This window comes from Pelodiscus sinensis, chromosome 9 (assembly GCF_052426305.1).
Source record: "Pelodiscus sinensis isolate ZL-2025 chromosome 9, ASM5242630v1, whole genome shotgun sequence".
Taxonomy (NCBI): Eukaryota; Metazoa; Chordata; order Testudines; family Trionychidae; genus Pelodiscus; species Pelodiscus sinensis.
The window spans coordinates 25,397,584-25,425,340 of NC_143060.1; the positions used below are offsets into that span (position 1 = coordinate 25,397,584).

Here is a 27,757-nt window from a genome sequence, read left to right on the forward strand (position 1 = left end):
ACACTAGTCAATTGTGCCAATGCAGCATATTGTTTATATAACTGGGGGGGTGGGGTAGAACTGAATTTTCAGTCATGGAAAAATCCATATGTAAGCCCACTTGAAGCCCCATGGAAGCCAGTGGAGCTCATGCAGGCACAGCAGTTAACCTGTGTGCTATAAAATGCAGGTTTGGGGCATCTAGTTGTTAAGTATTGCGTATCCCCACTTCCCATTGGCTCCAATAGTATTAATGGGTGCTTAGGACATCTAAAAATGAAGTGATGTATTTAGGTGCCTAACTTTAGGCACCCGTACTTGTAAGATTTATACCTTAATAACAAGACTAGTTACCAAAAGAGAATGCAACACAAGAACATTTCAATCTTGTACAATATTCTAAGGGGAAAAATAGGCTCCTCAACAGTTTTATTTTTCACCACTATTACTGGTATCTTAAACTAACAGTTGCATTTTTCAGTTTCAAATTATAAAAAGGATTAAAGAAACAATTTGAGTTTAGAGGAAGTATTAGGGAAGGATGTTAGCCTTCCCTTCCCCACATAAACCGCACAGTGCAACAGTTCAATTTTTTTCCTAAATATAAGTATAGCAAATTGGTAGCTAGTAGTATTTTCTTGGATTTGGGGAGGCAATTTGATTAGATACAAGGACACTAGATGATAATAGAAGAGATAGTATTCTAATAGTAGAATGTAGGCAATGAAAAATGTAGCTTTTTCAACTTAGCTGTTATAAACTAAACCCAATAATATCAATCCTTAAGTTTATTTTACCTAAACATAACGTACAATAATAAATCATAATTGAATACTATGCAGCATTTTGTTTAATTGTTCTATGTTCATACTTGCCTAACATGAAAAATGCTGCAGGAAAATTTTCCACTTAGAGCCCTAAGGCAAAACTGGGACCATAGGATGAAATTCATCCTTTAGAAATTATTAAAGCAATGTAACTGATACCTGTTTTTCCCCCTTTGTGTCCCTCATGAGTTTAACTTTAGTTTATACATCTTTTTATTTTTTCTTATTTTAACATTATCAGCTGTACATAATGAATCAGTTATGAAACCTGATAGATGATCCCTGTCTATCAGGGATGGTGTAGTCAGTACTTGGTCCTGCTATGAGGGCAGGGGACTGGACTCGATGACCTCTCAAGGTCCCTTCCAGTCCTAGTATTCTATGAAACCTAGATTAAAATAAGGTCAAGTAGTTCAGGACACAAGTTTAGCCTTATGTACCTTTTTAAGAGGAATGTACTTCAGTATCAGTATGTCCCTGTTCGTATCCAATAACATAAGAAATAAAAAACAGTAGTATTAATATTTTGTGCGCTCAAGTTTTCTCTGCTGACTGCAGTTAAACACCATTCTCTATGCAGTGCCAACATCATTGGGTGTTTTTATGTCCAAAATAATGAAACAGGGAAGAAAATCTGTTTAATACTTAGGTTAAAAATCACTGGAGATTTTGAGCATTATGATCAATGGGAAGTTAAAAGCAATTAAATAATAAAGCATGATTTTTTGAGCCCAGTCATTTCTGGTACCTTTAAACCATTTCATAAATTAGCTGTTTTATTTCAAAATGTTAATATTGTAATAAGCAGTTCACCTTTGTAGTATTAATATATTGACATTCATTGTATTTTCCAGATGACAGCATTACAGAAAGCCACTGGTGACACTGTATTCAAATTTGAACCATTCATTCTTCATGTGCAGTGTCAAGAGTTGCAGGATGCACAGCTTCTGGTAAAATTAGATCTAGATGTTTTTGTTGTTGTTGCTATATAAGTAAAGTATTGGCACCTGACTATCTTAACAGTTCGAGATCGGCTCAAGAGCACTGTATGTTTAATAACTGGAGTAGTAATAGTATCTTGATGAGAAAATAGGGATTTAGATTCTTTCTGCAAATTTTGCTTTGCTTTCTAGAAAATGAAATCACTTAAATGCACTTCAGTCTTCTTAGTAGAGGCAAGTTGACTAGAGAGAGTCTGAATTATCTGTGCTGCTTTCCCTGGCCTATGGCAGTGTTCTTTAGAAATTAATTCACTTCTGACTGTGACCATTTGCTCCCAGATTTTAGGTAAGTGGATAATGCTGTGCCTTCTGCCTTTCAGAAGGGGCTCTGTAGGCCTACACATGATTTTGTTCCCTATCTTCACTCTACCTTGGTTCATATGGAAGAGGAAATGGTTATTTAGATTCTTTCTACAAAACATCAAGTAATCTTGTGGCACCTTAGGGCATGTCTACACTAGGAAATAATACCTTCCGAAATAATTATTTAAAAATAGCTCATTCACACTACAGGGAAGCCTCAAAATGAGTCTGAGGCAGGCTCCCTTAATGTGGATGTGCTACATGGAAGCCCACTGGAGCCCTAGGAAGCACTGGGGAGTAATTACTTTGAAACTGTAGCAGTGGAGCATCCACACTATCACTATTTTGAAATAAGCGTTATTACTCATGGAAAGTAGGAGTTATTTCAAAATATTGGGCTTGATAGTATGGACGCTCTACTTTTTATTTCAAAATAACTCCCCATGTAGACCAGGGCTTAGAAACTAACAAAAATATATTCATCCCATACTTGTATTCTTTGGCTAGCAGCTATTTAAACTGGAACATTATAGTGCCAAAAAAGGAATGAACTTCTTCTTTGTGTTGATTGAATGGGTCCAGACACAAACCACCATCTGTTTTTGTCACTGAAATTTAATTTAAAAATATTTTGTTACGATATTAGCATTTGATCCTGTAAACACTTACTAGTGATTGTAGCTCTTAATGCAGTCAGTTGGGGCTATGCCCTTTAGGTTTTTGAAAAATTGGGGCCTTAATTTGCAATATTATTCACAGTAAGCTTTCAGTCTGACAAAATGTGTGTTAACTGCCACTTAAAATGTTTTTGTTTCACAGCATTCCGTGGCTATAGATTCTGGATTCAGGAACTCTGGTATTACAGTTGGCAAGAGAGGTAAAATTATGATGGTATGCACTATTTTTCTACTTTGCTATATAATTTAGCAATTATTCATTAACATGAGCACTTTTTAAATATTTGGATAATTTTTAAATGACACTTTGACGTGACACATCACGTTCCTCACAAAGAAATATAATCAGGTCTTTTCAGGTGGCTTTCCTATAACAAATGCACTTACTATTTAGACCTATTGTCTGCTTCCTAATGTAATTCAAATTAATACATCTGTGTGTACCTCTAGGCTGTCCGGAGTACTCATTGCTTAGAAGTTCCATTAAATCACATGGGGAAACTGATGGTCACCGAAGAATATATTGACTTTCTGGTACAGATAGCTAATCGGAAAATGGAAGAGAACATGAAGAGGATTGATAGGTTTGTTAGATTATGTATATCTTGTGACACGACATCTAAATCCAGAGAAGTGTAAAATGTATTCACTAAACAGTGGTCCAGGAAGACTAGCCACAAAAAATAACAGTAATTGGTTTTGTTTTAAATTATGGATGACCCCAAAGGATCGTTTAACCAAATATACGCAACATTATCAGGTAGTGAAGAGTAAATTTTTGTTAAAGCTCATATAACTTAACAACTGTTGCTCCAGATATATATCATGAATAGCACACTGAGTTCTAGTTTTAGAGTATTAACTTCCACAGCTGCACTTTCATGTGGGGTTTGTGTTTGATTAGATTTTACAGTGTCTAAGGACAGGATTCGTATTTTGATTGTCAGGAATATCTCATTTTATTCTACAGGGATTTACACATAGTTTCATATGATTAAAATGTACTCTATAACATTGTTGTGCAAAATTTAATCTGAGGTTCCCAAACTGTGGTCTGTGGAACTCTTGCTGGTTGTCTATGGATAGGTGACTACAGGTTGGACCTGGATGAGGGATGTCTTATTGGCCCCCCTGTTCCCGGCTCGCCCCAGCGCTAAACTGGCCACAGGCCCAATTGTCCTGACGGGTCTGTGCCACTCACCTGCCATGCTAGGCAACCCAGCTCACAGCATGCTGGACTCCTATCCCTCCAAGCAACTCAGCTAGGGCATGCTGAGCAGCCCGGCTGCAGTATCCTGGGTTCCCAGCTCCACTAGGCAGCTCTGCTGGGGCATGCCCAGCTTCTCAGCTGTGGGGATCTAGGCTCCTGGACTCATGGGTAGCTTGCTCCCAGCAGCCAGCAACCCTGCCAGTCCACAGAGCTCCGAGGCACCAGCATTCCACCAGGACTCTCTGGTCCTGGAACATCCTTGGTCATGCCAGACCACAGATGTTGCTGGACCAGAGTCCCAGTTTACAAAGGATCAATCTGTAGTTACACAGTACTGGCTTTTCTACTCATTTTCAGTTGTGAGAAACAGAATAGAGAGGGCAGTCACAAGAAATAAAAAGCAAAAGGCTACAGGACAAAATCATTGCACCAGTGACAGTTAAAAATTTATAGATATTTTCTCAATTTTTTCTGAATCAGTTACTCTTGTTTCTGTGTGGATATCAAAGTAATTGCAAATGAGAGTGATGGTGGTGCATCTGATCATGAATAGGATTGACCATTACATGCTACTAAGATGTGATGCAAACCATAAAAGTGTTTTAGATCATTTGTTGTGTAGTTTTCAGCAATATGAATGGGACTTTGATTAGCCTTATGGCACGACTGCCAATTAGTTTCTTACAAGGTCGGAGATTAGAGAATGGACAGAGCATGTGCTGGCATTCCTGATCTCCCTCACAATACTGATCGGGGCTGCATTTGGATTTTAGTTTAAGATTGCATGAAACATTATAAGCAACATTTTGTGTTGTCAAAGTGTTAATGTTCTGTCTGCAGAACTTAAGCAAACATAATACATATATACTTGTTCCTTTCTAGGTTTTACAACTGCCTACAGTTAGCTTTGAAAAATGAACTCAGTATGAGTAATTCACCTCTTGAAATGATACAAAAGTCTCATTCTGTGTACACTCACAGAAGAAAAAGAAAACCAGATAAAGATCCTGGGACATACACTTCTCCAGAGAATAAGGAAGAGTCAGAAACCGAAGATGACCCAGAAACCAATCTCAATTTTTTTTGCTGAAGTCTATTGATACAGGATGAGACCTATTTTCTCATATAGGTGTAGTTCTGTGAACACAGATTGCTAGCTTTAATAGTACTTATCTTGTCCTGCTCTTTATAAGAGCTATTTATACTGTTGTGTTCTAGGAAATTATACTGTCCTGAAAATTTACCCTGAAGATTGTGTTCACTTAAGCAATTCAGGAAAGTAGAATTATAAAATGTCCTTTGATTTGCAGAAAAACATCACCTAAGCATGGAGAACAGAAATATAGAAGCATATTGAAATTATGAAATATATGTTAACGGTGAACAGAACAGCTGACAGCTTTAATGTGTACAGAGGTGTACCTCAAACCATGTTTGATAATCTCTAATAAAAGATTGATTTTCTATATGTATTTTCCTAGTCTAAAATACTAAACACAAGAGACCAAGTCTGAGAATATGAAAACCCTATCTTAGAGAAGTGTCCATTTTTTGTTCTTCCATCTTCACTTCTCTCCCGAATGCTGCTTCTTGAAGCAAAAGCTTTTGTGTGTTACTGAAATAAATACAGTCGAGCCAGAGATTAATTTAATCCACTGTGACAGATTCAGTGCGTAGTGCAGCAAAGTAGCATGCTGTTAGGGAGTCTGTTGAACTAATCGGCCTATGACTTGGCCTAAGTTAAAGCAACCAAGGAGTTTCTGTAATTTGCCCCAACTATCTGTAGTCTGTTAAAGATTTGTCAGACAGCTGAATAATTATTTAAGAAAATTACTAGTATTTAATAATGCCTTTTGGAAGTTATAGTCAACAAAAATAAACTTACTTATTTTGAAGCAAAGTATGTAACCTCCCAGTGGTACATACAGCACTTCAGAGTTAATGCACTGAGTTTCAAAAGGAGCCCCCATTACAGAATGCAGATCCGTTGTCTGTCTTGCGGGGTGCTGGAAGGAGCTCTCTTTCAGAAATGGTTTTAAAATTGACATAACAAATAGACATTAATGAACTTTCTAAGTTATATGTTGGCTAATAATATATACTTAATGTTTAAATAAAAATAGAGATTCTTAGGCTATTACAATTTATATGATCATACATTTGAACATGGAGCGGGGAAAGTGGTGCTTGTTTTTCATTAAGCTATAGTTCTTTAGTTGATAATTGATTAAACAATTCTGAGTTATTACTTCAGTTATGAAACTTATCAATTACCCTGTCAGGAGAGCTGTGCTGAGGAAATGGTTTATTTTGGGGATGGTAGTGCTCTGAGGTCATTGTAGTTAAGGAGCGGTCATTGTTTCCGTTACATAAACCTGTGTCTTCAGGGGATTTTAATTCGACTGGAGAAGTGTGCTTCTAGCTAAAATTTGTCATACTAGGTCCCAGTCCAGGGGTAAAATGAGACTGGTCTTTTAATAGATTTAAAAATAAGTCTATTAGGGTGTGTTTTCAGTATCAGGATTGCCAAGAAAAATAGATATGAGCCTGTATGTGTATGTTTGGGCTCCTCTAACAACTTTGCTCATCTCCACAGCTGTGTGTAATAGAAACCCAATGCCCAGTCACAAAAAATAATACTGGCCCACCACCTGCTTCTGGAATGGGGAAAAGAGGAGCCAGCCAGTTACCAGCCTTCTTGCCAGAGGATTGCCATTGATCATACTTTGGGGGCTCCCAGATGAGATGGAAGTTGGCCTAATGCTATCCTTAGAGGTTGACTGCATGCAGAAATAGCACCTTCTTTTTGGCAAGGTCTTTAGCTTTTTAGTTTTCATGCCCTCTGGAGGGGGAAATTAGGAAGGTAGGATTTTATAGCTATCAAATTTGACAAGGTCCAGAGCATTGTTTTTATTATTTCTTTTAAGGCAGTGGTTTTCAAACTTTTTAGGCTGTATTTCTCTTTCCACTGCATACTCCCATCTGAACTAATATATAATTACCTGAATAGATTACCAAGTCTTATTAAATAAAATATGTTGTCTAGCATTACAGGATTTTTCTCATGTACCTCCTGACATGAGTTTTCATATCCCAGTTTGAAAACCACTGCTTTAGGACATTGCATTCTAGTGTAAGGTCCTAGAACCATGGCACCAGAGACTGAATCACAGAAGTATAGCAAGACCAATATTCATTCATCAGTAGCAGTACAGACTTCAGCTGGTAGCTCCTATTCACCTTACACTTGATTTAGAGGAATGAGAGTGTATACTAAAGATGTTAAATATCGACTAATTGACTAATCAAATAGTTGATGCATTTTGCATCGACTATTCGATTAGTTGATAGGGCAATTCTGCCTTTGAAGTGTAGCAACAGCCTTAGTGCTGTTGCTACACTTCAAAGGCAAAAGCGCCATATGGAGCCTGGGATCAGCTTGGGACTCCAGCTGATCCTGGGCTACACATGGCACTGCCGCTTTGAAATGCCATGAGGAGCCCAGGTGTTTCAAAGCGGCAGTGCTGCACAGAGCCCAGGGTCAGTAGGGGAGTCCCCAACTGATCCCGGGCTCCACGTGGCACTGTAACTTTGAAACACCATGAGGAGCCTGATGCCAGGTGCTATACAGAACCTCCAGCTGATCCCAGGTTCCAGGTGGTACTGCCTCTTTGAAATGCCACGTGCAGCCTGGGGACATCCCAGCTGGCCCCAGGCGACATGCAGCATTTCAAAGCAGCAACACTGCATGGAGCCCGAAGTCTGGCCCTGGGCTTCAAGCAGCGCTGCCACTTCGAAGCACCCCGTCTCTTCCCGCCCCCCCCCGCATCCCCGTTTCCACCTCTTTCTGATAGAGGCAGCGTGTGGGGGAGAAGTGACTAGTCGACTACCTTGTCGACTATCGTATAAGCATTTGCTTATCGGATAGTTGACTAGTCCTTCACATCCCTAGTGTACGAACAGCTTCATGAGCCAATTGTGGGAGTGAGGGTTGGCAGGATATGCCCTGACAAGCTAGAGGAACTGGGGAGGGAGAGCAGCCACACCAAACTGCTAGTTTGCTAGGGCCAGTGGTATTCCCTCTGCACCAGGAAGGGAGAAAACTAACAACTCTGCAAATTCCATTGTGCGGGGAAAAAAAGCAGCAGCAGCAGCCCCTCAGTGGATATTGTGCTAGTGGAAATGGGGACAAAAGCCCAAGAAATTACTGAAGATGCAGGAAGGAGATGGAAATAGCTCCAGAAAGAAAGGACAGCACCCCTATCGCCTCCTCTGTGCAGGTCCAGAGTTTTACTGTTTTGTTAGATAAGCCACTTCCATCAATACAATAGTTACATATCAATTGTCTTCTGCCTTAAGCATTCAACATGCCAATATTAATACAATCTTTGTTTCCGTACTGGAGCACAGCTACATTCTTCTTTGAAGTCAGTTATGTGCTGTCCAGCATGTTCTAACAACTATCAGAAACAGGTGCTTCAGCAAAACAGGATATGTTTATAAATTCACATATCTGGTGACTGGATAGAAATCTACAGAAGACAGATTAGGCTCTGTACTATTATATGTTAGAGTTATACAACAGGCCACTAGGTGGTAGGGTGCTACATATAGTCAACACTGAACAGTGTTTCAGCTTCAGAACTTAGATGAAGTTTTATTTGCTTATGTAGCTACTAGCTTGTGCCTAAACAAGGTCTATACACCCCCCCCCCCCTTTTTAAGGTCTTTAGAAAATGGTCTTGCACTCACAATGTTGTGAAAACCATGACCATGTTCTAAATTAAATGCAGTTTCTAAATTGAAAAAAATCTTAAATTTCAGCTACATCAGTTTCTATGCCATGAACATATAGCATTTCCACATGCCCTAAAACAGACATTTTGTACATCTAGCACCTTTTTACAGTCCTATTTGAAAGACAAAATATAGACCTGCAAAAGATTGGGTTAAAATTAACCCATATCAGACTAGATGCTAGTCCAAAGACTTATATACACCTGAGAATCCTTGGGAGGCTATTTGCAAAATACAGTGCATCTTATGAGTTGCCAGTGTTTGCTCATAACTGCAGTCACTTGGGCTGTGTCTACACTGGCACCCTTTTCCGGAAATGCTTAAAACGGAACAGTTTTCCGTTATCAGTATTTCTGGAAAAAGAGCGTTTACTTTGGCAGGATGCTTTTCTGGAAAAGCCCTTTTTCCGGAAAAGCGTCCGTGGCCAACGTAGACGCGCTTTTCCGGAAAAAAGCCCCGATCGTCATTTTCGCGATCAGGGCTTTTTTCCGGAAAAGACTACTGTGCTGTCTACACTGGCCCTTTTCCGGAACAGTTTTCTGGAAAAAGGACTTTTGCCCGAGTGGGAGCAGCATAGTTTTTCCGGAAAAGCAGCTGATTTCTTACAGTAAATCGTCACTGCTTTTCCGGAAATTCAAGGGGCCAGTGTAGACAGCTCGCAGCTTATTCCGGAAAAGCGGCTGCTTTTCCGGAATAAGTGGCCCAGTGTAGACACAGCCTTGGTGTGCTTGTATTACTAAAATGCATTTTAAAGTGTTTTCATATTTTATATTATATATTAAAAGTACTTCAGCACATGTGGATTTGGGTTAGCGGTCCAAAACTTGTACTGCTTTTACAAAGTTCATTTGCCTTTACAAATTCTCCTGAGATGACATTTACCCTATATTACAGAGACTGTAAAAAACTATATACAGTCCAGATAAAGTTATGCATGTGGCACCTCTTGGTGCAACCCCTGCCCATAACACAGAAGGTTTGTCTGGAAGCAAGGTACAGGAGGGGACGTTGGGAGCTCTGCCTTCACAGATCCTAAGTCATCACATAGGGGGCATGGAAGGGCAGAGGTCACTACTCCAATTGCCACATGGAGCTGTGATAATTTACACCAGTGAAGCTCCCTCCCTATAAGCATATAATGAGAATAAGCTCTTTTATTCTTTACATACACTGCAGCAGCTTGGTGTCAGGTGAAAAGTGCCTCTCTGTGGCCATTACAGCTCCAAGTGGGCATAGCTAAGTAGGGATGCATGACCCCCAACTGAGGCAGCTCCAGGTTTGTCTGCCTTCCGTGTTGCTCAGCCAGACTGAGGAATGCAGCAAACTCTGCACTTCCCCTTGCTTCCTGGCAAAAGGGAACAGCCAGCAATGTACACATAGGAATGGGGAGGGGAGCTTCAGTGCCTTCTTCCCCCCCCCCCCCCAATCTTCCCTAAACAATGCCTAGGGGGTGGGAGGTCCAGGGCTGGAGCAGTCCCACGTGGTGGAGGGATGACCCTCAGCCAGTCCCTTTCACCTGCCATTTTCCTGGCAAAACCAAACCCTCACCTTGCTTTAGGTTATGATAAGAGGAAGCTGTATACCAAATTTGGTGGCCCTAGCTCATCATTTAGGAGGCATTCTTGAAAAAGAGAGAGATAGACGGACACAAACTCTCTCAAATATATAGTAAATATAGGAGTTGCAGTGACCGGTATAAAAAAGGTTGGATTACTGTTTTTATCATTTATTTTAGTCACTCGTGACTTTTCAAAATTTCACCTTTCAAACTAAAATTCAGGATTAGTCATCAATATAAAATTAAGGAAGTGCAGATGGGTTTTTTGTCTCTCTTCAAAAGCAAATTTTTGGAAAGTTTGACCAAAAATGGTTCCACTCTTTTTAAAGTAGGAGGAGAATGACAAAAAACACACTTTCTCCATTTTATAAAATTATGACCTTTCAGTAGTGAAATGGCTTTGGATAGAGTTGAAGATGTGTCCTTCACTGAAAAGTGCCTTTGAACGAAAATAGGTTTTAACTGACTGAGTTATGACCCACAAAAATAGTACCCTTTGCACCTGCAATACAACAGTCATCTTATGGCTTTGAGTGTTAGGGGATGAAAGGTGAACAGAGACAAACTAAAATGGTCCTCTAAGCACATAAGGATGGAAGAAAAGACTAAAAGGTTTTGTCTTTCCCATTTGAACCCACAGTAGCAGGTTCCCAGAAATTCTAATTGGTCAGGTCTCCAAAGACTTTGGGACGCTGCCAGGCTAGGGACTGACATTGAGAGACAGCCATTCTATGCAACAGCCATTCTATGCATCCTATCCAAAGAGGAAACAGAAAATATGCTACAACTCTGTATGTGATCTAATATTGACTCCATGTATCCTCCATACTTCAGTAATAGAAGCAGCCTCCTTCTCTGTGATCCATACTTCTGAAGGTCACATAACTGTTCCACACTAGTGTACTGTCAACTCACAGTCATTCCCTTCTCCTCCTCCCCTTTTCCCTCATAAGAAAGTCCTATAGAATTTCAATCTCATAGTTTTATATAGAAATTTCTCTGAAAAGTCTTGTATCCTTTCCAAGGGCTCAATTCATGGCAGCTCTAACAGCAGTACAAAGTGACCACAAAATACACACAAGACATGAGGGCTACGTCTAGACTGGCATGATTTTCCGCAAATGTTTTTAACTGAAAAGTTTTCCGTTAAAAGCATTTGCAGAAAAGAGTGTCTAGATTGGCATGGATGCTTTTCCGCAAAAGCACTTTTTGCGGAAAAGCGTCCGTGCCAATCTAGATGCGCTTTTGCGCAAAAAAGCCCCGATCACCATTTTCACGATCAGGGCTTTTTTGCGCAAAACAAATCTGAGCTGTCTACACTGGCCCTTTTGCGCAAAAGCTTTTGTGCAAAAGGACTTTTGCCCGAACGGGAGCAGCATAGTATTTCCGCAAGAAGCACTGATTTCTTACATGAAATAGTCAGTGTTCTTGCGGAAATTCAAGCGGACAGTGTAGACAGCTGGCAAGTCTAGACACAGCCATAATGTTCTCAGACATTCTGGAGTTGGAGGGTGTGTGGCTACGGTGGTCCCGTCTCTCCTAGGGCTTCACAAACTACTGTAAGTCCCCCAGGACCATGGGTTGCTGGGCACATATCAAGGAACCCAGAGGACTGCTCTAACCATTACTGGGAGGGGCTCAATTGTAGTATTTATTTTAGTCTTTCCACAACTGATATCTTTTTAAAAAAAACAACCTCATTTTCCCAGTCAAATACACATAGAAAGGTTACTGTTTGCTATTACATTTCATGAGTTTCCCATGAGAATTGGTTTCCTTGGGAACATTCTACAATCTTGCTAAATATTCCATAATTTCTTTAGAGGAAGACCATGGCATCCTTCACTACTGTCTCACTAGCACAATTCCTCAGAAACTCCACAAAGTGTGAGCTCTGAGTTTTGAAGTGGCTTTATCCCTGGGGATAGTCTTCCAAAGAATGTGTCCTAGCCTGCAATTTCCATATTACAATCTAGGATAGGATATTAATTTTATTTCACCATGAACTGTTTCTTCATATCAGAGTCCCTTAAGTAAAACATACAAATACATATCCAATTAAGAAAATTAAAAATATATTTATTTTCCATTTAATTTTAATGGAAAAAAAATATAAAACCCCAAATCTCTTACATAATTATTTTGTTCCACAAACTATACTGGAACTTTAAATTGACCCTTTTAGAATTTGCAGCTCACCAACAAGCATTTTCTCTCATTTGGTACACTCCACTAGAATTTAATTCTCTAAGCATGTTTATCACGAGACTGAAAATTATCTATTTTCTACTGTCCCTTACAGAGTGGCCAACCTTCTCACAGTATGATATCCCTACCTCATCTTGCTACAGAATTTGTGTGTACCACATGGTTTTGTGAAGCAATTTTTATTTAAGATAATTTAGAGAAAAGGCACCTTTTACCCAGAGGAATTCTCAAGACAGACAAATGGATGACTCTTCTTTCATAATGAGAGAGTGTTTTCCTTCTTTTTCATTGTTCCCTTACAAAAATGGTGAAGCAGTTAGCAGGTTACTCTTATTCCTGAATATTAATGTGGTTCCGATTAATTTTACTCACAATACTATGTTCAAAAGAGGGGAAAAAAACTGTTCTTTTGATTTCTCTTAAGCATGCTGTTTTCTGACACTAGGGGTCATTTACACTTGTAGTCATGCTGGGAAATACTAAACATGAAGAGAATTCAACATTTCCTAGAAAACAGCTGTACTGGAAAAACTGACCTGACCACCAATTTTCCACTAATAGAGCTGTAAATGGATCCCATTGCTTTATACAAAGTTTTTATGTCTGCAATCAATTAGATATCTGAGTGTTATAAAAGGGTATTATTTGTATTTCAATCTGCTGATTTAAATATATCTTGCATAACTGCATTGACAAAAATCAAGGTACACTTACAAATGAAGTGATGTCAGAGTTTTGTATATCTAATTATTATTCTCTGTAGCACAAAGTCTCTTGGTTGCATATTTTGCACCACATTTTCTTCTGTTTCACAGAGACTGAAATGTATTTTCCTTTTCACTACAGTAGAGATTCTAACTTCATAGAAGAATGTTATATGCTAGCACTGGTGAGACAAATAATGTGACAATACAGAATTTCTTGTACGGTGATTGTTTTTGCATATGTTTCCTGTAACCATATTAGCCATAACAGTGACAGGAATAATAAACCAGAATTTGAGGGCATGTTACCACTTCCTCAATGTATGTTCATACAAATTATGGTTAGTGGCATACAGAATCACAGTATGGCCCAGCCTAATACATTAATATTTATGAATGTTTATTTTCATTTCATTATTTCTTATCTGGATATGAACGTTTTAATTCAGGAACATGCTTTCAAAACCCATAGTACCCTATTGTAATATTAGATGACCTTTTCATTTAATAACACAGATTCCAAGTAGTTATTTTGATTTGAGTGTTATTTTTCTGTCTTGCATAAACTAATTTATTTGTTCAATCACCCAATGAAATATAAGAGGAAGTTCTCTTTCCAAATTGTTTTTAATTTTACAGATGAATAGTTAAATTGAAGCATCAGGTTTACATCCTGCATCTCTGGTTTGTGTTGTAAAGGTAAGTTATTTTAAGGTCATGTTAAAGCTGCCAAGTTTATCTCATGAGATACTGGAATTTTGCCATCCTTCAGTATGTATGTACTACTCCTTATTTCTGTGAAACATATTCCATCATTACTCTATCTCAGAACTCCCATTAATCCAAGGCAAATTATGAATTCTCGTTTTGTCCTCAGATAACTAAAATAGTGTTCTGAGTAGAAATTCCTGCTAGTATCATGTTTTTTACTTCACTATCTTGCCCAGGTGGATCTGCCACAAGTCACAACTGATCTTTGTCCAGTACATGAGTTTTAAAATATTTTCAGTTGGGAATCAGAATTCTAAATCTTACACTGATATCCTTTAACACTCCCTGAAGCACTTAGATCAATGATTGGTTGCAATTCTTTTTCTATAATCTTGAGACTGATTTCTCAACAAAAAAATCCAGAAAGTGTCTGCACAAATAACAATGGAAATGATTTGCAGAGAACTTTTGAATATATACTGACTACGTTGTATCGCTTGAGTATTTGTGGACGAAACAGTTATCATTATGATATTAGAAACACAGACAAATAAATAATGTATTTCTTATAGGAATGCATTATCAATAAAATGGTCAATACCATTTCAGGTAAATAAATTACCAGACAGCATAAAATACCGATTCAAAGGTTTCAGAGAGGTAGCCATGTTAGCCTGTTTCAGCAAAAAAAAAAAAAAAAAAAAAAACATCACACCAGGAGTCCAGTGATACTTTAAAGACTAATGAATTTATTGGGATATAAGAGCATAAACTTTTGTGAGTTACAACTCACTTCCTTAGGTGCTCAAAGAACACACAATCATACCATAGAAGGCTAAGCAGATATCTGACTATAGAAACCCCACGCACAGCCAGAACAAAATGTATCAATTTTCAGAATATAGATGTATAAAAACTTTCACTCAAAGGAGTAGAATTTCTCTCTCAATTCAATACTCGAGGATATTTACACAAAAAAAGAAAAACCTGTCCTTTCACAAGCTTTTTGGAGCAGCAACCGTGCTTTTGTGTTTGGAAAGTTCCTAGTACATTATAGATGTTACCAGAAACAAAATCTGTTATTGAAACTCTGTTTTCCTATATCTTTGCAAAGTTAGGCCCTAATCTTGATTTGGGGTTTACTAAAATATAAATAAATACTAATAATTAATAAGCAGTAATAGTATGAATGCTCAGTTCTTGCAAAAGATCTCTTTCTGGGCTTTCCTAGAACTTTTAACATGCTAAAGCTCATTGTATTTTTATATATTTTCATCATACATTACTTTTCCTTCTAGTATGACATCAATGGTAATCAATCTAGTGGAAAGGGTAGAGCACCAGAGAAAAAATATCTGACAAACGGCAACTGCTTTACAACACCTCCTTAAAATAATAACAATTTGCCAAATTGTTGGGAAGTTGTTATAATTCCTTTTCCAAATTATTAGTCGCCCTTTAGATTAGAAATGAGGCCAGGGTTAGCAATCAGCCATAAATGGTAGGATTTCTGAAGTAGAAGCACTTGTCTGATTGTGAAGTGGAGGCCATTATTGCCTTGATTGAGTCTTTTTTTTTTAAGCTTTCTTGATTTGTGGTTGAGAGCGCATATTCACTACTGTACTAGGAGCAATCAGAGCTTTCCCCACTCATTTTTGCTCTGCGATTTAGGGTCCACTACTTTTGCACAGCTGCCACCTTTTAGCCTCCATCAAGAGGAATATATTTTTAAGAACTGCTTTTTGGGTTTGCTTTTAAAAAAAAAACCATGAAAATATTTAATGTGGACTTTAATTCCAAGTGTAAAGTTTAAATAAGGTTGTGTTATAGACTTCATACAATGCAATGCTGACATTCCAGTTCTACATACACACTGATGTGGGTAAATTACCTGAACCACTAAGAGTAGGGACAAAGGGCCTGGACCTGCAAACACTTTACACATGTGAGTAGTCCAGTTTAGTTAAATAGGACTTCTCATGTGTATGAAGTTACCCATGAACATAAGTGTTTGTAGGGTCGAGTTCTCAAGGATGCAAATCAAAGGGAAAATAAAATACAAGTTTGAAAACTAAAACATTCTTATTCCTATTTTAGTTAATATTTTGCTTACAGTATTTAATATTACTCTTCTAATATTGCATTAGACTACACAGCACAACTTGGAATGGCACCTGTTACACCATTGTTAAAGTTTTGGTAGCATTTAAATGCTAAACCATTAGCTTTAGGTGTTATGACTGGGCCATGGAAATTCATTTCGACATTACCCAGGGACAATCTTGAAAAAATTGTTGCTCTACAGACACACAGGACAGGCACAGCAAAGCCAAAATGTGGCAATAAACAAGCTTTCTTAGCAGCAACATCACACAAAGACATTATCTCTCAGCACACCAATCTACATGCTCTTCTGACAGCACTCCCAGGATAGTAATAGAAGGAGGTGGTCAGGAAGTATTGTTCTGCTGATATGCTTACAAATATACAGTATGTGGAGTCAAATCCAGTTCACTTTACTCACATGAGTAGTCCTGCTGGAAGTTATGCTCACATGATTAAGACAAGTAGGACTTGGCCTATGGAGCAAATACTCCTAGCTGTGTTTTTTGAATAAGGAAGAAGGAAAAATATCCCCTGTTCAACACTAAGGCAAAGGAAAGTGACTGGCAACATCCAAGAAGAGTAAGGGGGAGGTAGTACCGCCATCTATCTAACAAGGGCTAGCTGCTCAGTACTAGGCTAGACATAGTTTGTCACAGTAGGGATAAAAGAGAGAGGTTTTCAAGTTATTCACAATCACTTTCAAGGCTCTGTCCAGCTCTAGTCTCACCCAAATCTCTCCTAGGCCAGGTCTACACTGAGGGAGAAAGTTGAACTAAGATACACAACTTCAGCTATATGAATAGCATAGCTGGAGTTGACATACCATAGCTCGACTTACCATGGCATTCCCACTGTGGGAAGTCAATGAGAGAAACTCTGCTATTAACTTCCCTTACTTCTTGTGACCCTGTAGAGTACCAAGGTTAACGGGGACACCACCAGTAGTCAATTTAGTGGGTCCTTACTAGGGATGCAAGTGACTATTCAACTAGTGATCAGAAAGAGGCAGCAAGGGGGTAGGGAGCAGGAGCCGGTTCCCCCCAGCGCCATCTTCATGGGGGGCTGGAGTTGTAGAGGCATAGCAGGAAATTGTACAAGCAGGGACCGAAGCAGTCTCCACTCTTGCAGCTTCTGCTGTGGTTCTGCTTTTGAAATGTACAAGAGCCCCAGCAGGTGAGCAGAAGAGGTGAGCAGAAGCCCCACAGGGAGCATGGGGCCAGTGGGGAATCCCACTGGGGCTCTTGTATATTTCAAAGGCTGAGGCACCACAGGGAGCGCGGGACTCCTCCACTGGCCCTTCACTCCCTGCAGGGCTTCCACTTTTGCACTGTAGCAAGAGCCAGCAGGGCTTTAGACCAATTGAATAGTCGATGGAAATCCCATCAACTATTCGATTAGTTAATTAGTCTAAATTTAACACCCCTATTCCTTACCAGACCAGCTAAATCAACCCCCAGAAGATCGATCTCTGAAGCGTCAATCTCTGGTTAAATATAGACAAGGCCCTAAATCTCTTACCCTCCCATTTGCTCTACACACTCTGCTCTTGCCCTCTCCCTTTTTCTCTTTTGCTCATTCTCAACTCCAGGCCTTGTTTCATGCTGCTGCTTATGTTTGGAACAGTCTTCCAAGTTGTGTTCACCAACTATCCTTCCTTCTCTTCCAAAATACTCCTGAAAATCCAGCCGTTCTGAGAAGCACTCAAGTGGAAGGAGCTGAGCCATTTCCTGTGTTTTACTGCTTTGCATTGTTCTGTATTGTATCAGCATGTCCCTTTAGGCTGGAAGGTCTTCAGGGCAGCTTTTCTGCTATTCCTTTGGCACATTTTATATGTCATATACTGCCAAATACATCTGGGATGCAACAAGAATAATTTTAAAAGTGCAATCCCGTTATTGCCTCATTTACAAGAGGTGAGCAAGGCCATCTGATGGACTACAAACGTGCCAGCCTTATGCCGCAGCTGTCAGGAACAACTTCACCTTGAACAGTCCTTTGAAATGTTGTTAACTCCTTAGGCTAAACAATCTGTTCCACTTTATTCTTAGCTATGACACTCTAAGTTTCCCAGACCTGAGGAAGTGCTCTGTGTAAGCTCGAAAGCTTGTCTCTCTCCCAGCAGAAGTTGGTCCAATAAAAGATATTACCTCACCCACCGTGTCTTGGGAACAACTGAGACAGCTGATCTATCAAAACACCTTTGGCAGAGAATTCACCAACAAAAAATAAAAAATAAATTAAAAAAGAAGCACTTTTCAGATCAGGAGTCTCTCAAGTGGTCTATTAAAAAACTACTGGTGTGTGTTTTAAAATAATAATAAGATCGTACATGTGTATTAAACTCAATAAATTACATGTTAGTGGAAGATTCAAATCGGAGTTCTCAGAACTGACATTCCCTAACATTTAAGATTGCCTATGGAATCTCTCTCAGAAGTGGAGAAAGGTGATTTGTCAAAAGTTTGTGGTTCAGCCATATTTGAGTGGATTTGCCCAGAATAGCAAAGGACACATCTGAGTCAAAAGACACCTATCTGTCAAATTTCAAGTTCCTGCTAAAAAGTGTAAGGGTACTAGAGCTGATCCAAGAAAAGGTCAGAATTTTTTTTAAATGGGGCAAAATCAATGTTTTCTTCCAAGGCCTGTTCTCAGAAACAGCTCACCCTGAGCCTGAGGCAGACTCTAAGCATGGAAATTTTCAGCCTGAATAGTTAGATTCAGCAAAGTTATAAGCAACTAAAACTAGACTGCATTAATGGGAAGTGCCAGGCAACCTTAAAAATAGGCAACACTACCAGCCCTCTCAATAAATACATGGTATATATGTTTATACCACACTATCCCAACAGATATTACATCCATACCCCTGTTATACTTTTTATCAGAATGAGGTTGAGTGTATTATTCACAAACTTTTAGACTGTGGTTATGTCTAGACTGAAGTCTTCTTTCAAAAGAAGCTTTTTCAGAAGAGATCTTCCAAAAAAACTTCTTTCAAAAGAGAGCGTCCACACTGCAAAAGCATGTCACAAAAGCGATGCGCTTTTTCGAAAAATAGAGTCCAGACTGCCTGGATGCTATCTTGCATGTAAGCAGTGATTGCTATGGACAGAATGGCCACCAGGGCACCTGTGCTTTTTCTTCTTCCCTCTTCTTTCAAAAAAACCTCCCTCTTCCACGTCCACACACGCCTTTTTCCAAAAGAGCTTTTTCAGAAAAGGCATTCTTCCTCATGGAATGAGGTTTACCAATGTCAGAAAACCGCCGGGTTCTTTCGATTTTCTTTTGAAAGAACTCAATAGCAATGTGGACATAAGTGAAGTTTTCCCAGAAAAACGGCCATTTTTCCAAAAAACCCTATGTAGTCTAGACGCACGCTGTGAGTAAACTCTGCCAGCCATTCCAAACAAACATGTTGACATCTTTACATTGAACCACATAGTCATGTGCTCTATAGGTCACCTGTTACAGATAAACCTATTTTAGGCATGTTTTAGAGTTTTTGGAAGTTGTACTGAAAGTAGCTATAGCCTGTCTCAGTTAACATAAGAATAATTGAAAAGGCAGATTCAAAAATTTTTTTAGAAACTTCTAAAGATTATCTATAGTGACTTTGTGGTACATAGTTATCTGTTATTTCAGGCCCATCCATGGCTACAAGGATCCTACAGAGAAACAAGAAACATCTTTCTTCAATATAAGATGAGGAAGGACATGGGATAACAGACTTTAAAGCCATGACATTTTTATAGTAGGAATATAGAAAATATGTCATCACCACAGAGCTGCACCTTTCCACTCAAGGATTTCATGCAGGTGCCATTTTAAAAAATGCCATGTTTTGGCAGGAAAGTGGATGAAATATTCCCCTTGAAGATTTTTGTGTCTTTGAAGCTGTTAAATGGGATGAGGAGTCACAATGTTAGATTACATCCTGGGAGAGCTATCAGACCTCCAGGAGGCAGGAGGGGAGGGTGTATAATTTATTTATATTTTAGAGATGGTAGGAGGCAAAGGGGAAATTTTTCAATTTAAAAAATATATATATATATATATATATATATATATATATATATATATATATATATATATATATATATATATAAAACCTTTCTATCAGTTCTATAACTGGGCATAAAACTAAAAAAATAAAAATAAAAATAAATTGACCTTTTTGCTTTGTGTTTTGGTCAAAATTCTGAAGAAGCTAAATCAAAAAATTAAATTCAAATAATTTCAACCAGCTATTATTTATGTATAGTACAAATAAGTTTGAGTTAGAAGTATTTTGCTTATGATTAATCAATGTATATTAATGCATAATAAAATTGTATTCACCTTTTAAGTAGCTAGGACAGCTTTGGCTACTCATTAAAATACACAACAGGACTATAGAAAGGAATGAGAGTAGAGCTATGTTTTATGTGCTTAGCTATTTTCCACAAATGGAAAAATCTAATTTTCACTAAGGTTTTTGTGGAATTCATTACCACAGCAGTTGCCAATAAGAGAATGAGACAAGCTCTCTCAGTCTGCCTCCCATCCCACTCCCCCCAGTCCTGAAAAGTTAAATCTACCGCTTTATGGAGGAATATGTGTTTTTCTGAATCCTTTGAGTCTAAGGTCAAACTCACTTGGGTATAGCAGTTCTGAGCTGTCATTTAACATTATCAGATACATCTACTGTATTTTCAAGCAACCTAAAATAAAGAAAGCGATGGACCAAGTGTATGTTTCCCAGAGCTGCAGGGAGGTAGCATGTCACATGTCTGGTAACAGAAAGGGATAACAATCTTTGTACAAACTTGACATCTATAAATTGATTACATAAGTGGGCAGCGGTGGTCCTTTCAAGTATGCTCCTTTTGTTTCAGCTTTACAGTAAAATTACCAGCAGCAGTTTACAATTAAGGGGAATAATAATAACTGCATACGCTTTCATCTGTACATACAATTACAGTGAACTGCATGCTTTAATAGGATTGTGAAAAATCTGTGTTTGACCCATACAAAAAAGTAAACATTCTTGTTCTGGATACTATATCATTATCACAACAAAGAGAAACTCCTGAAATCTGATGATTTAAACATCTGGAGAATGTTAATCACTTCAAAATGACGGATGTTTTTTATTTTAGCTTTTGACAGACACACTCCTTTCATAGATAGATGATTATTTACATAAATTACATCATCAATGTGAAAAAAATCAGAAATAACTTCAAAGGGCAAAAAGCCTAATTAAAAAGAGACAGACTTTTTGTGGGGTTTTGGTTTTGGTTTTGGTTTGTTGGAAAGCAGGAAAAATACCTTTTCTCTTTGCAAATACTTATAATCCCTTCATGATTTTATAATTATGGAGCAGTTGTTCCTTTGTGTTATTTCATATAGGGAATATTGGGGTGCCATAGAGAGCATAATGCATTGTTTATTTCTACACCTTCCACACAAAGAGTGGATAAGTCACTGTTTATTTAACTGGTTTAAAATATTTCCAAATAGGCATTTTGTTTTAGCTTAGTTCTGCTAACACAACTTTATTTAGTACTAGAAACATAGAAACCACTGGAAAACTTATAAAATACACATGGTTTTTTACTGCTCATACTGTATTCAACAGTCCTGACTGTTTTCTCTTAACCCAAGTTTTAAATCTCTATAATTCCACTAACTTCAACTGAATTACTCTTGGTTGGTCAATCTAAATGACTAGAGAATCAAGCCCATACATGTATCATCACTGACTTCAACAGGAGCACTGCCAGGTCCACACACAGATAAAGGACAGTGGACTTCAGCTCATACCCTTGGTTTTCCTTCTATTCTGGAGATAAGTTAGGAGAAACTCCACTGAAATCATTGCAGTTCCACTAACTTGAGATCTGAATCAGCCCCAAGATCTCTACTTCCCATCTGATCCACAAAACAACAGTTCCTGCAAAAGCAGTAGAAGTGATGGGAGAGAAGATACAGAGAAGACTGTACTATGTAAACAGCTTTAGAGAAATCTAATTCCTTCACGTATATGCAAGTATTGCTATGTTTTATATGCAAAATCTAGAAAAAAATGCATACATCACGATTAGCAGGTGTGATACTTTGGTGATCTAATTTATCTTGCCTGTGATAAGTTAGTTCATCAGACTCCAGGATAGCCTGAACTGGAAAAACTAAAGCACTATTCTCTTTCAAAGTGTAATTCAAGAGTCTTTCATGTGCTTAGCTGAACGTTAGAGCATTCTGGAAAAGAGACTGTATTCCTTCAGTATGTCTCTGACTAGTGGCGTGCTGCCTAATACTGGTTGGTAGACCTGGTGCAATTTAACTGATCCCATACAATTTCCTCCTACACTCTGAACTGCTCTGCAGGTTGACCTTAGACAATTTGTCTTCTCTCTGGGAGAAATGTCACCCAAAAGGAAGCTATTAAGTCAAGAAGGTAATTCTGGAAGAGCAGTTCACTGTATAAACAAAACTTGACCTAAGATAATTTATTTCTGGCTCTTTATAAAGCAACTGATGAATGTTGGGATCTAAACCTATCTATAAAAATAGGAGAAAACCTACTTAGGAGTGATTGTCTTTGATATTAGGACTTGATAAAACTGAAAAATATTGTTTTGAAGGGGAATACTGGAATATTCAGACTTGAAGGTATCTTGTGCTCATAGTTTCACAGTAAATATCTGTGGATGGCTTAATTCAAGTTAAGATTCTGTTAATAAATATTTGTCCTTAAGAATACAATAATCAGCTGAACAAAGCTCTGTGCCGAAAAAAAGCAGCAGCCATTTTTATGCTAATGATGCGCGGGAGATTTAAATCCCCGCTTCATTAGCAATTGTGATACTTCTAATTTACATCCTTTTTCTGAAAAAGGGATGTAGTCTAGATGTAGCCAAAGAGAAAAACCAATTCCTGAGTTACCGCTTTGAAATCAATGGATGTTTGCAGTCGGCTTATTAACATTTCAGTTATTTTTTATTTGTTGAGATCTAACCAAGATTACTTCCCTATCAGTGACTAGTACTGAGCACAGAATATAGTTAATATTATCCATCCTTTAATTTACAATGGAGCAAAAAGGCTACTCCATAAGTGCATGTCTACACTCGGAAACTATTTCAAAATAACTTATTGCGAAATAATAACTTCCAAAATAACTATTTCAAAATAGCATGTCCACACTACGGGGAAGCCTTGAAATTAGTCCAAGGCAGGTTACCTTAATGTGGACACACTATTTTGACTTAGAGCCCTAGGAATTGCTAGGGAGTAATTACTTTGAATGACTCTGGAGTGTAAATTGCCTAGGGACGTTGTAGAATCTCCATCTCTGGAGATATTTAAGAGTAGGTTAGATAAATGCCTATCAGGGATGGTCTAGACAGTACTGGGTCCTGCCATGAGGGCAGAGGACTGGACTCGATGACCTCTCAAGGTCATTGTATGATTCTATGAAATAGCAGCAGTGGAGTGTCCACACTACTGCCATTTTGAAATAAGCATTATTCCTTGTGGAAATCAGGAGTTATTATTTCGAAATAACTAGCTTGTTATTTAGAAATAACAGGCTTAAGAGTGTGGATGCTCGGCTTGTTATTTCGAAATAAGTCCCTAGTGCAGACCAGGGCTAAGAGTCATCAGTTCAGAAAGTAAATAGAATACTCTTGAGGAAAAATAAGTAAGTATCAAGGCGGCTGCCTTTTTTCCTTATGACAAGAAAAAATAATGTTATTTTATTAATAAACTTCTCTCTCTTTCTCAACATCTCAAGCCTGTTCCTTATTTAAATCCTATTGTCATAGTCAATAGAGTGAGTCCCTTTTCCCACTGTATGTTGTACCCCTCCTCTATGCCCAGGATTTAGAAACATGAGAAATAAAATGGATCAAATTAATCCTTGATATGGCTCTGTTTATTGGAGAGAGGCACTTGCTCAGTGTATATAACCTCCTCTTGCTTCCCCACTTCCTAGCACTGAATTTAGTTGTCAGCTTCAGCAGTAAGTGTTTCAGAGACCACCCATAGCATCTGTGACCGCTGCAAAACAGAACAGTGCTGAAAACCTGTCAGCCAAAACTGACAAAAAGGTTGGCAGGTTAAATGCAATGTATTTAACATTTTTCTAAATCGGTTCTGAAAAGAAAGCTCAGATATCAGGGTATAGAGATTGAAGAAGGGAGGAGGACTGGTCCTTTTTTCTGCTGAAGGAAGAACTGGTATGGATAGCTTTACTTTTATCAGAGTGCAGTATTTAAAGTAGTAAATGGGAGAAGAAAAGAAATGAAGGTGCCAGTGTTGGTGATGTCACAGGAGACCGGTAGCAGCATGATCTTATTTAGCAGCAGATTCTAGAGTAATCTAACAAGTTCTGCACTTTTGGGCTGATTAAAATTAATCATTTGTATGACAAGTGTATAAAATGGCAATAAACAGATTAACATGCATGCATACCACTGCCTTCGCATGGGATGTAATCACGTTACTCTCAGAGATTCCCCTTCAGCCTAGGAGTAGTGAAGGCTACTTCACTACTTAGTAAGATCCATTTGTCACTGAGAGGGGCCCTGCTCTGCAGGAGTGAAAAAGTAGTATGTGTTCCAGCCCATTATTGCGAATACACGAAACTCCAGAAGATATAAAAGCAGCTTGCTCCCATTCCTGATATTTATATTTTCATTAACTATAACATTTTCAATGGTACCAAAATTCAAAGTTCAAGGAACTTTGAGCAATATCGAATGTTTCCCTAATGACTGCACCTGGACCCACATGATCTCATTGTATACACCTACAACCACGTTCAAAAAGCAGCCTCGCTGTTCTGTTTGTTTTCACCAGTGAAATATGACTATATGGTGGTTGACAGAAAGTCAGACTCTGCTTTTTGTTTTGCTGGAGCCAGGCAGAAGGATTTTGCAACATACTGCAGGCTGTCCAAGATCTGTTTGAAAACCCTGTTGGCCGGAACAGACAGGCAACTCCATTTATTGAATGTTTGACCACCACATTGTTTTTACATCCCCTATCATCAATTGAGAAGGCTTCTTTACTCTTTGTGCCAAAAAGAGTGAGTCTGTTTTCTGGCTTCATTTGTTATAGCCCTCCCTCCACACACATCCCACTTGAATTTGCAAATTCTTCTCACAAGGGGTTCGTTTCAGATGCTTAAAGCCAAAGATACAGTTTCCTGTCCAATTTTTATTCCTAACACAGTACAATGACCATTTGGTAGTTTGAATCTATTTCTAGTGGAATGACTCACATCATGTAGATATTTGTACAATCTGGCACATAACACCCACCCTCCTGTAGTGAATGAGGTATTGCAGAGACACTCCAAGTATGGTGCGGCCTTGTCCCGTTGACGTTTACAATCATTCTTTCTCAGTAGGACTCCAATTAGTCAACACAATTACTCTAAATTCACCTCACTGTAGCAGAGCAGAATCAAACTCTAGGTATTTCAAACCCTTTCCCCAATCAGAAGTGGCAAATTTACATTTTATAATCTAGGTCATTAGGGTATGCCTACAGAACAGCTTGGGGACAGGTGGGACTGAGAGCCTGAGCTGCAGTCCAAGCTTCAACATCCTTGTGCCCCAGTAGCATGAGTTGGTCTCCCCAGGCTGTGAGGCTCACAGTATAGTCATACCTTTATGTGACCAGACTTTAGGTAACAGGAGTTAGTGAAGAATATCAATGCATTGACTGTGGTCAGCTCTTGTCTGAGGTCTTATTTAGGACAACCCTTTTCTTTGTCTCATCTAGTTAAAAAGAGTTCTTATTAAACTACTGTTTGTCCTTTTAATTAAGTACATTTAACAGACAATCCACCATCATCCTCTCTCTCCCGCTTCCTCCCCTCACAAGTTCAGTAGAGCTACCTAACAAAAGTTTAGATGGAATCGTTTTTCCATAGAAAAATGCAGGTTTTTCTAAACTACAAGTGTTTCGCAGGAACTCATCTCCTTCTGTGTCAAAACTTTGTGATTTGGAACAAAACCAAAATCCAAATGGTTAGAATTTCCCACAGAACTGGCGTTCTGGTCCCCGCCCAGCTTTAATACAAAGCATTGCCACTGCCTAGTAAGAGAGGAAAAATCTAGACCAGATTCAGCAGCATGCACACATGTGAAAATCCCATTAAGCAGCTACAGGATCAGTACTGAAATGAGAAGACACCTCCGACCCCGACACCACTGGGAAGAGGTGTTGGTGTCAGGAAGAGGCGGATTATCTATTTGATCTATAAATAAATGAGGTCTTCACCTTTGGGATTCCCCCATTTCCTTAAACTTTAGGGGTCCAAAGAGTCACTCAAACAACCTCTGTAAAATCCTCCCAATCTGCCATAGTCTTGGAGTTGCTCCCAGGCTTTTTAGAAGCAGACATAGGGGAGTTTCATGAGTTTGCATTTTTCTCTCCATTTCTCAGCACAGATTTAATAGCTGAATGTGCTACAGGGGACCCTAAGACTTTCCTATTCTACACAAGATACCAAAAAAACCACCATACTGCACTGTCACAGGGAGCCTCCATCACTATCCAGCGTACCTCTCTGCCTGGCTAGTTCAGATAGCTTCACAGTCACAAACGCACACCGGACAGTGCATCTTTTGCCACGGTATGCATTTATTCCTCGATTATACAGTAATACCCTGCAATGCAGACTTCAGCAAGGATAGACTTCCCAGCAGCCCTCACTCCTCTCTCCTCCCCCATTCCTCCCAAATTCCTTCCAAGTTCCTCGTGTCCTCTTTTCTCCTCTTATATTGTCCCCTGACTACCCTGCTAGAACAGCGAAGCTCTTAATCCTCTAACAGAAATAGAAAGTGTATAAATTGCCCTCAGCTGGGCTTGCAGCCTTCTCCAAGCTGCAGCAATGTCAGTGATCAGGGTGCTGCTAATGGCACCTGGTCACAAGCATGAATATCAAACAATAAACAAAACCAACCACACTTGCTAAGTATGTGATCAGAAAACTATTGCAACCCATTAGCCCTGGTTTGTTCATTGTGTTCATTGCTAATTAGTCTCGAATATTTATCTTAATTATCTTTGAGGGCTGGTGGAAAAGGCATGTACCACAAATATTTACAGTAGGTCTCCCAATTGTTAGTGTGAACTCGGAGGGTTCTGTTGTGCTGGAGACTGTTAACATTGAAAAATGTTTACCCATAAATAATTTGTAACAATGTAATTAATGTGCCATAGAACAATGAGAATATTAAACAATGGCAGAGCTTTCCAGAGTTTAAAACCCACATGGAAAAAATATCTAATGTAGTCCATACATACTTGATAATTACAACTTTATGGAAGAGGAGAGTTACCAAAAAACTTGGAAATCTGGATCTGGAAATGATACACAGTAATAAAATACAAACCAGACACCAGAGATTCATAATACTGAAAAGAAATTGTACAACAGAGATGTCTGTTTGCTCATCCAGTATGTAAGAGAACTGCAAGAGATGAAGGTATGTATATATTCTATGAGATGGCCAGATTGGCTCATTCCCATTTACTGAGGTCACAGAACATTTGTTTCCAGTACTCTATACTTGGGAAGTCTTCCAATAGGACTGTAGAATGTGTGCTTAAAACCTAATATCAGAAATTTTCCCAGTGATGTCAGACTTCACTTTAGTGAGTCTCATCACCCTA

General features: G+C 38.7%; 1 protein-coding gene across 2 annotated transcripts in view; it reads left to right on the plus strand.

Moving 5' to 3' along the window:
• Positions 1–5,468, plus strand: part of TYW3 (tRNA-yW synthesizing protein 3 homolog) — a 15,357-nt gene extending 9,889 nt beyond the window's left edge. Inside the window, exons 3-6 of one of the 2 annotated variants that reach the window (XM_075936271.2) lie at positions 1,661–1,759; positions 2,933–3,004; positions 3,241–3,374; positions 4,883–5,468. In XM_075936271.2, coding sequence (XP_075792386.2) covers positions 1,661–1,759; positions 2,933–3,004; positions 3,241–3,374; positions 4,883–5,090 — 513 coding nt within the window. In that variant the 3' untranslated portion in view covers positions 5,091–5,468. The remainder of the gene's footprint in view (positions 1–1,660; positions 1,760–2,932; positions 3,005–3,240; positions 3,375–4,882) is intronic. The other variant, XM_075936272.2, reaches the window with a different exon arrangement.
• Positions 5,469–27,757: the final 22,289 nt, after the last annotated feature.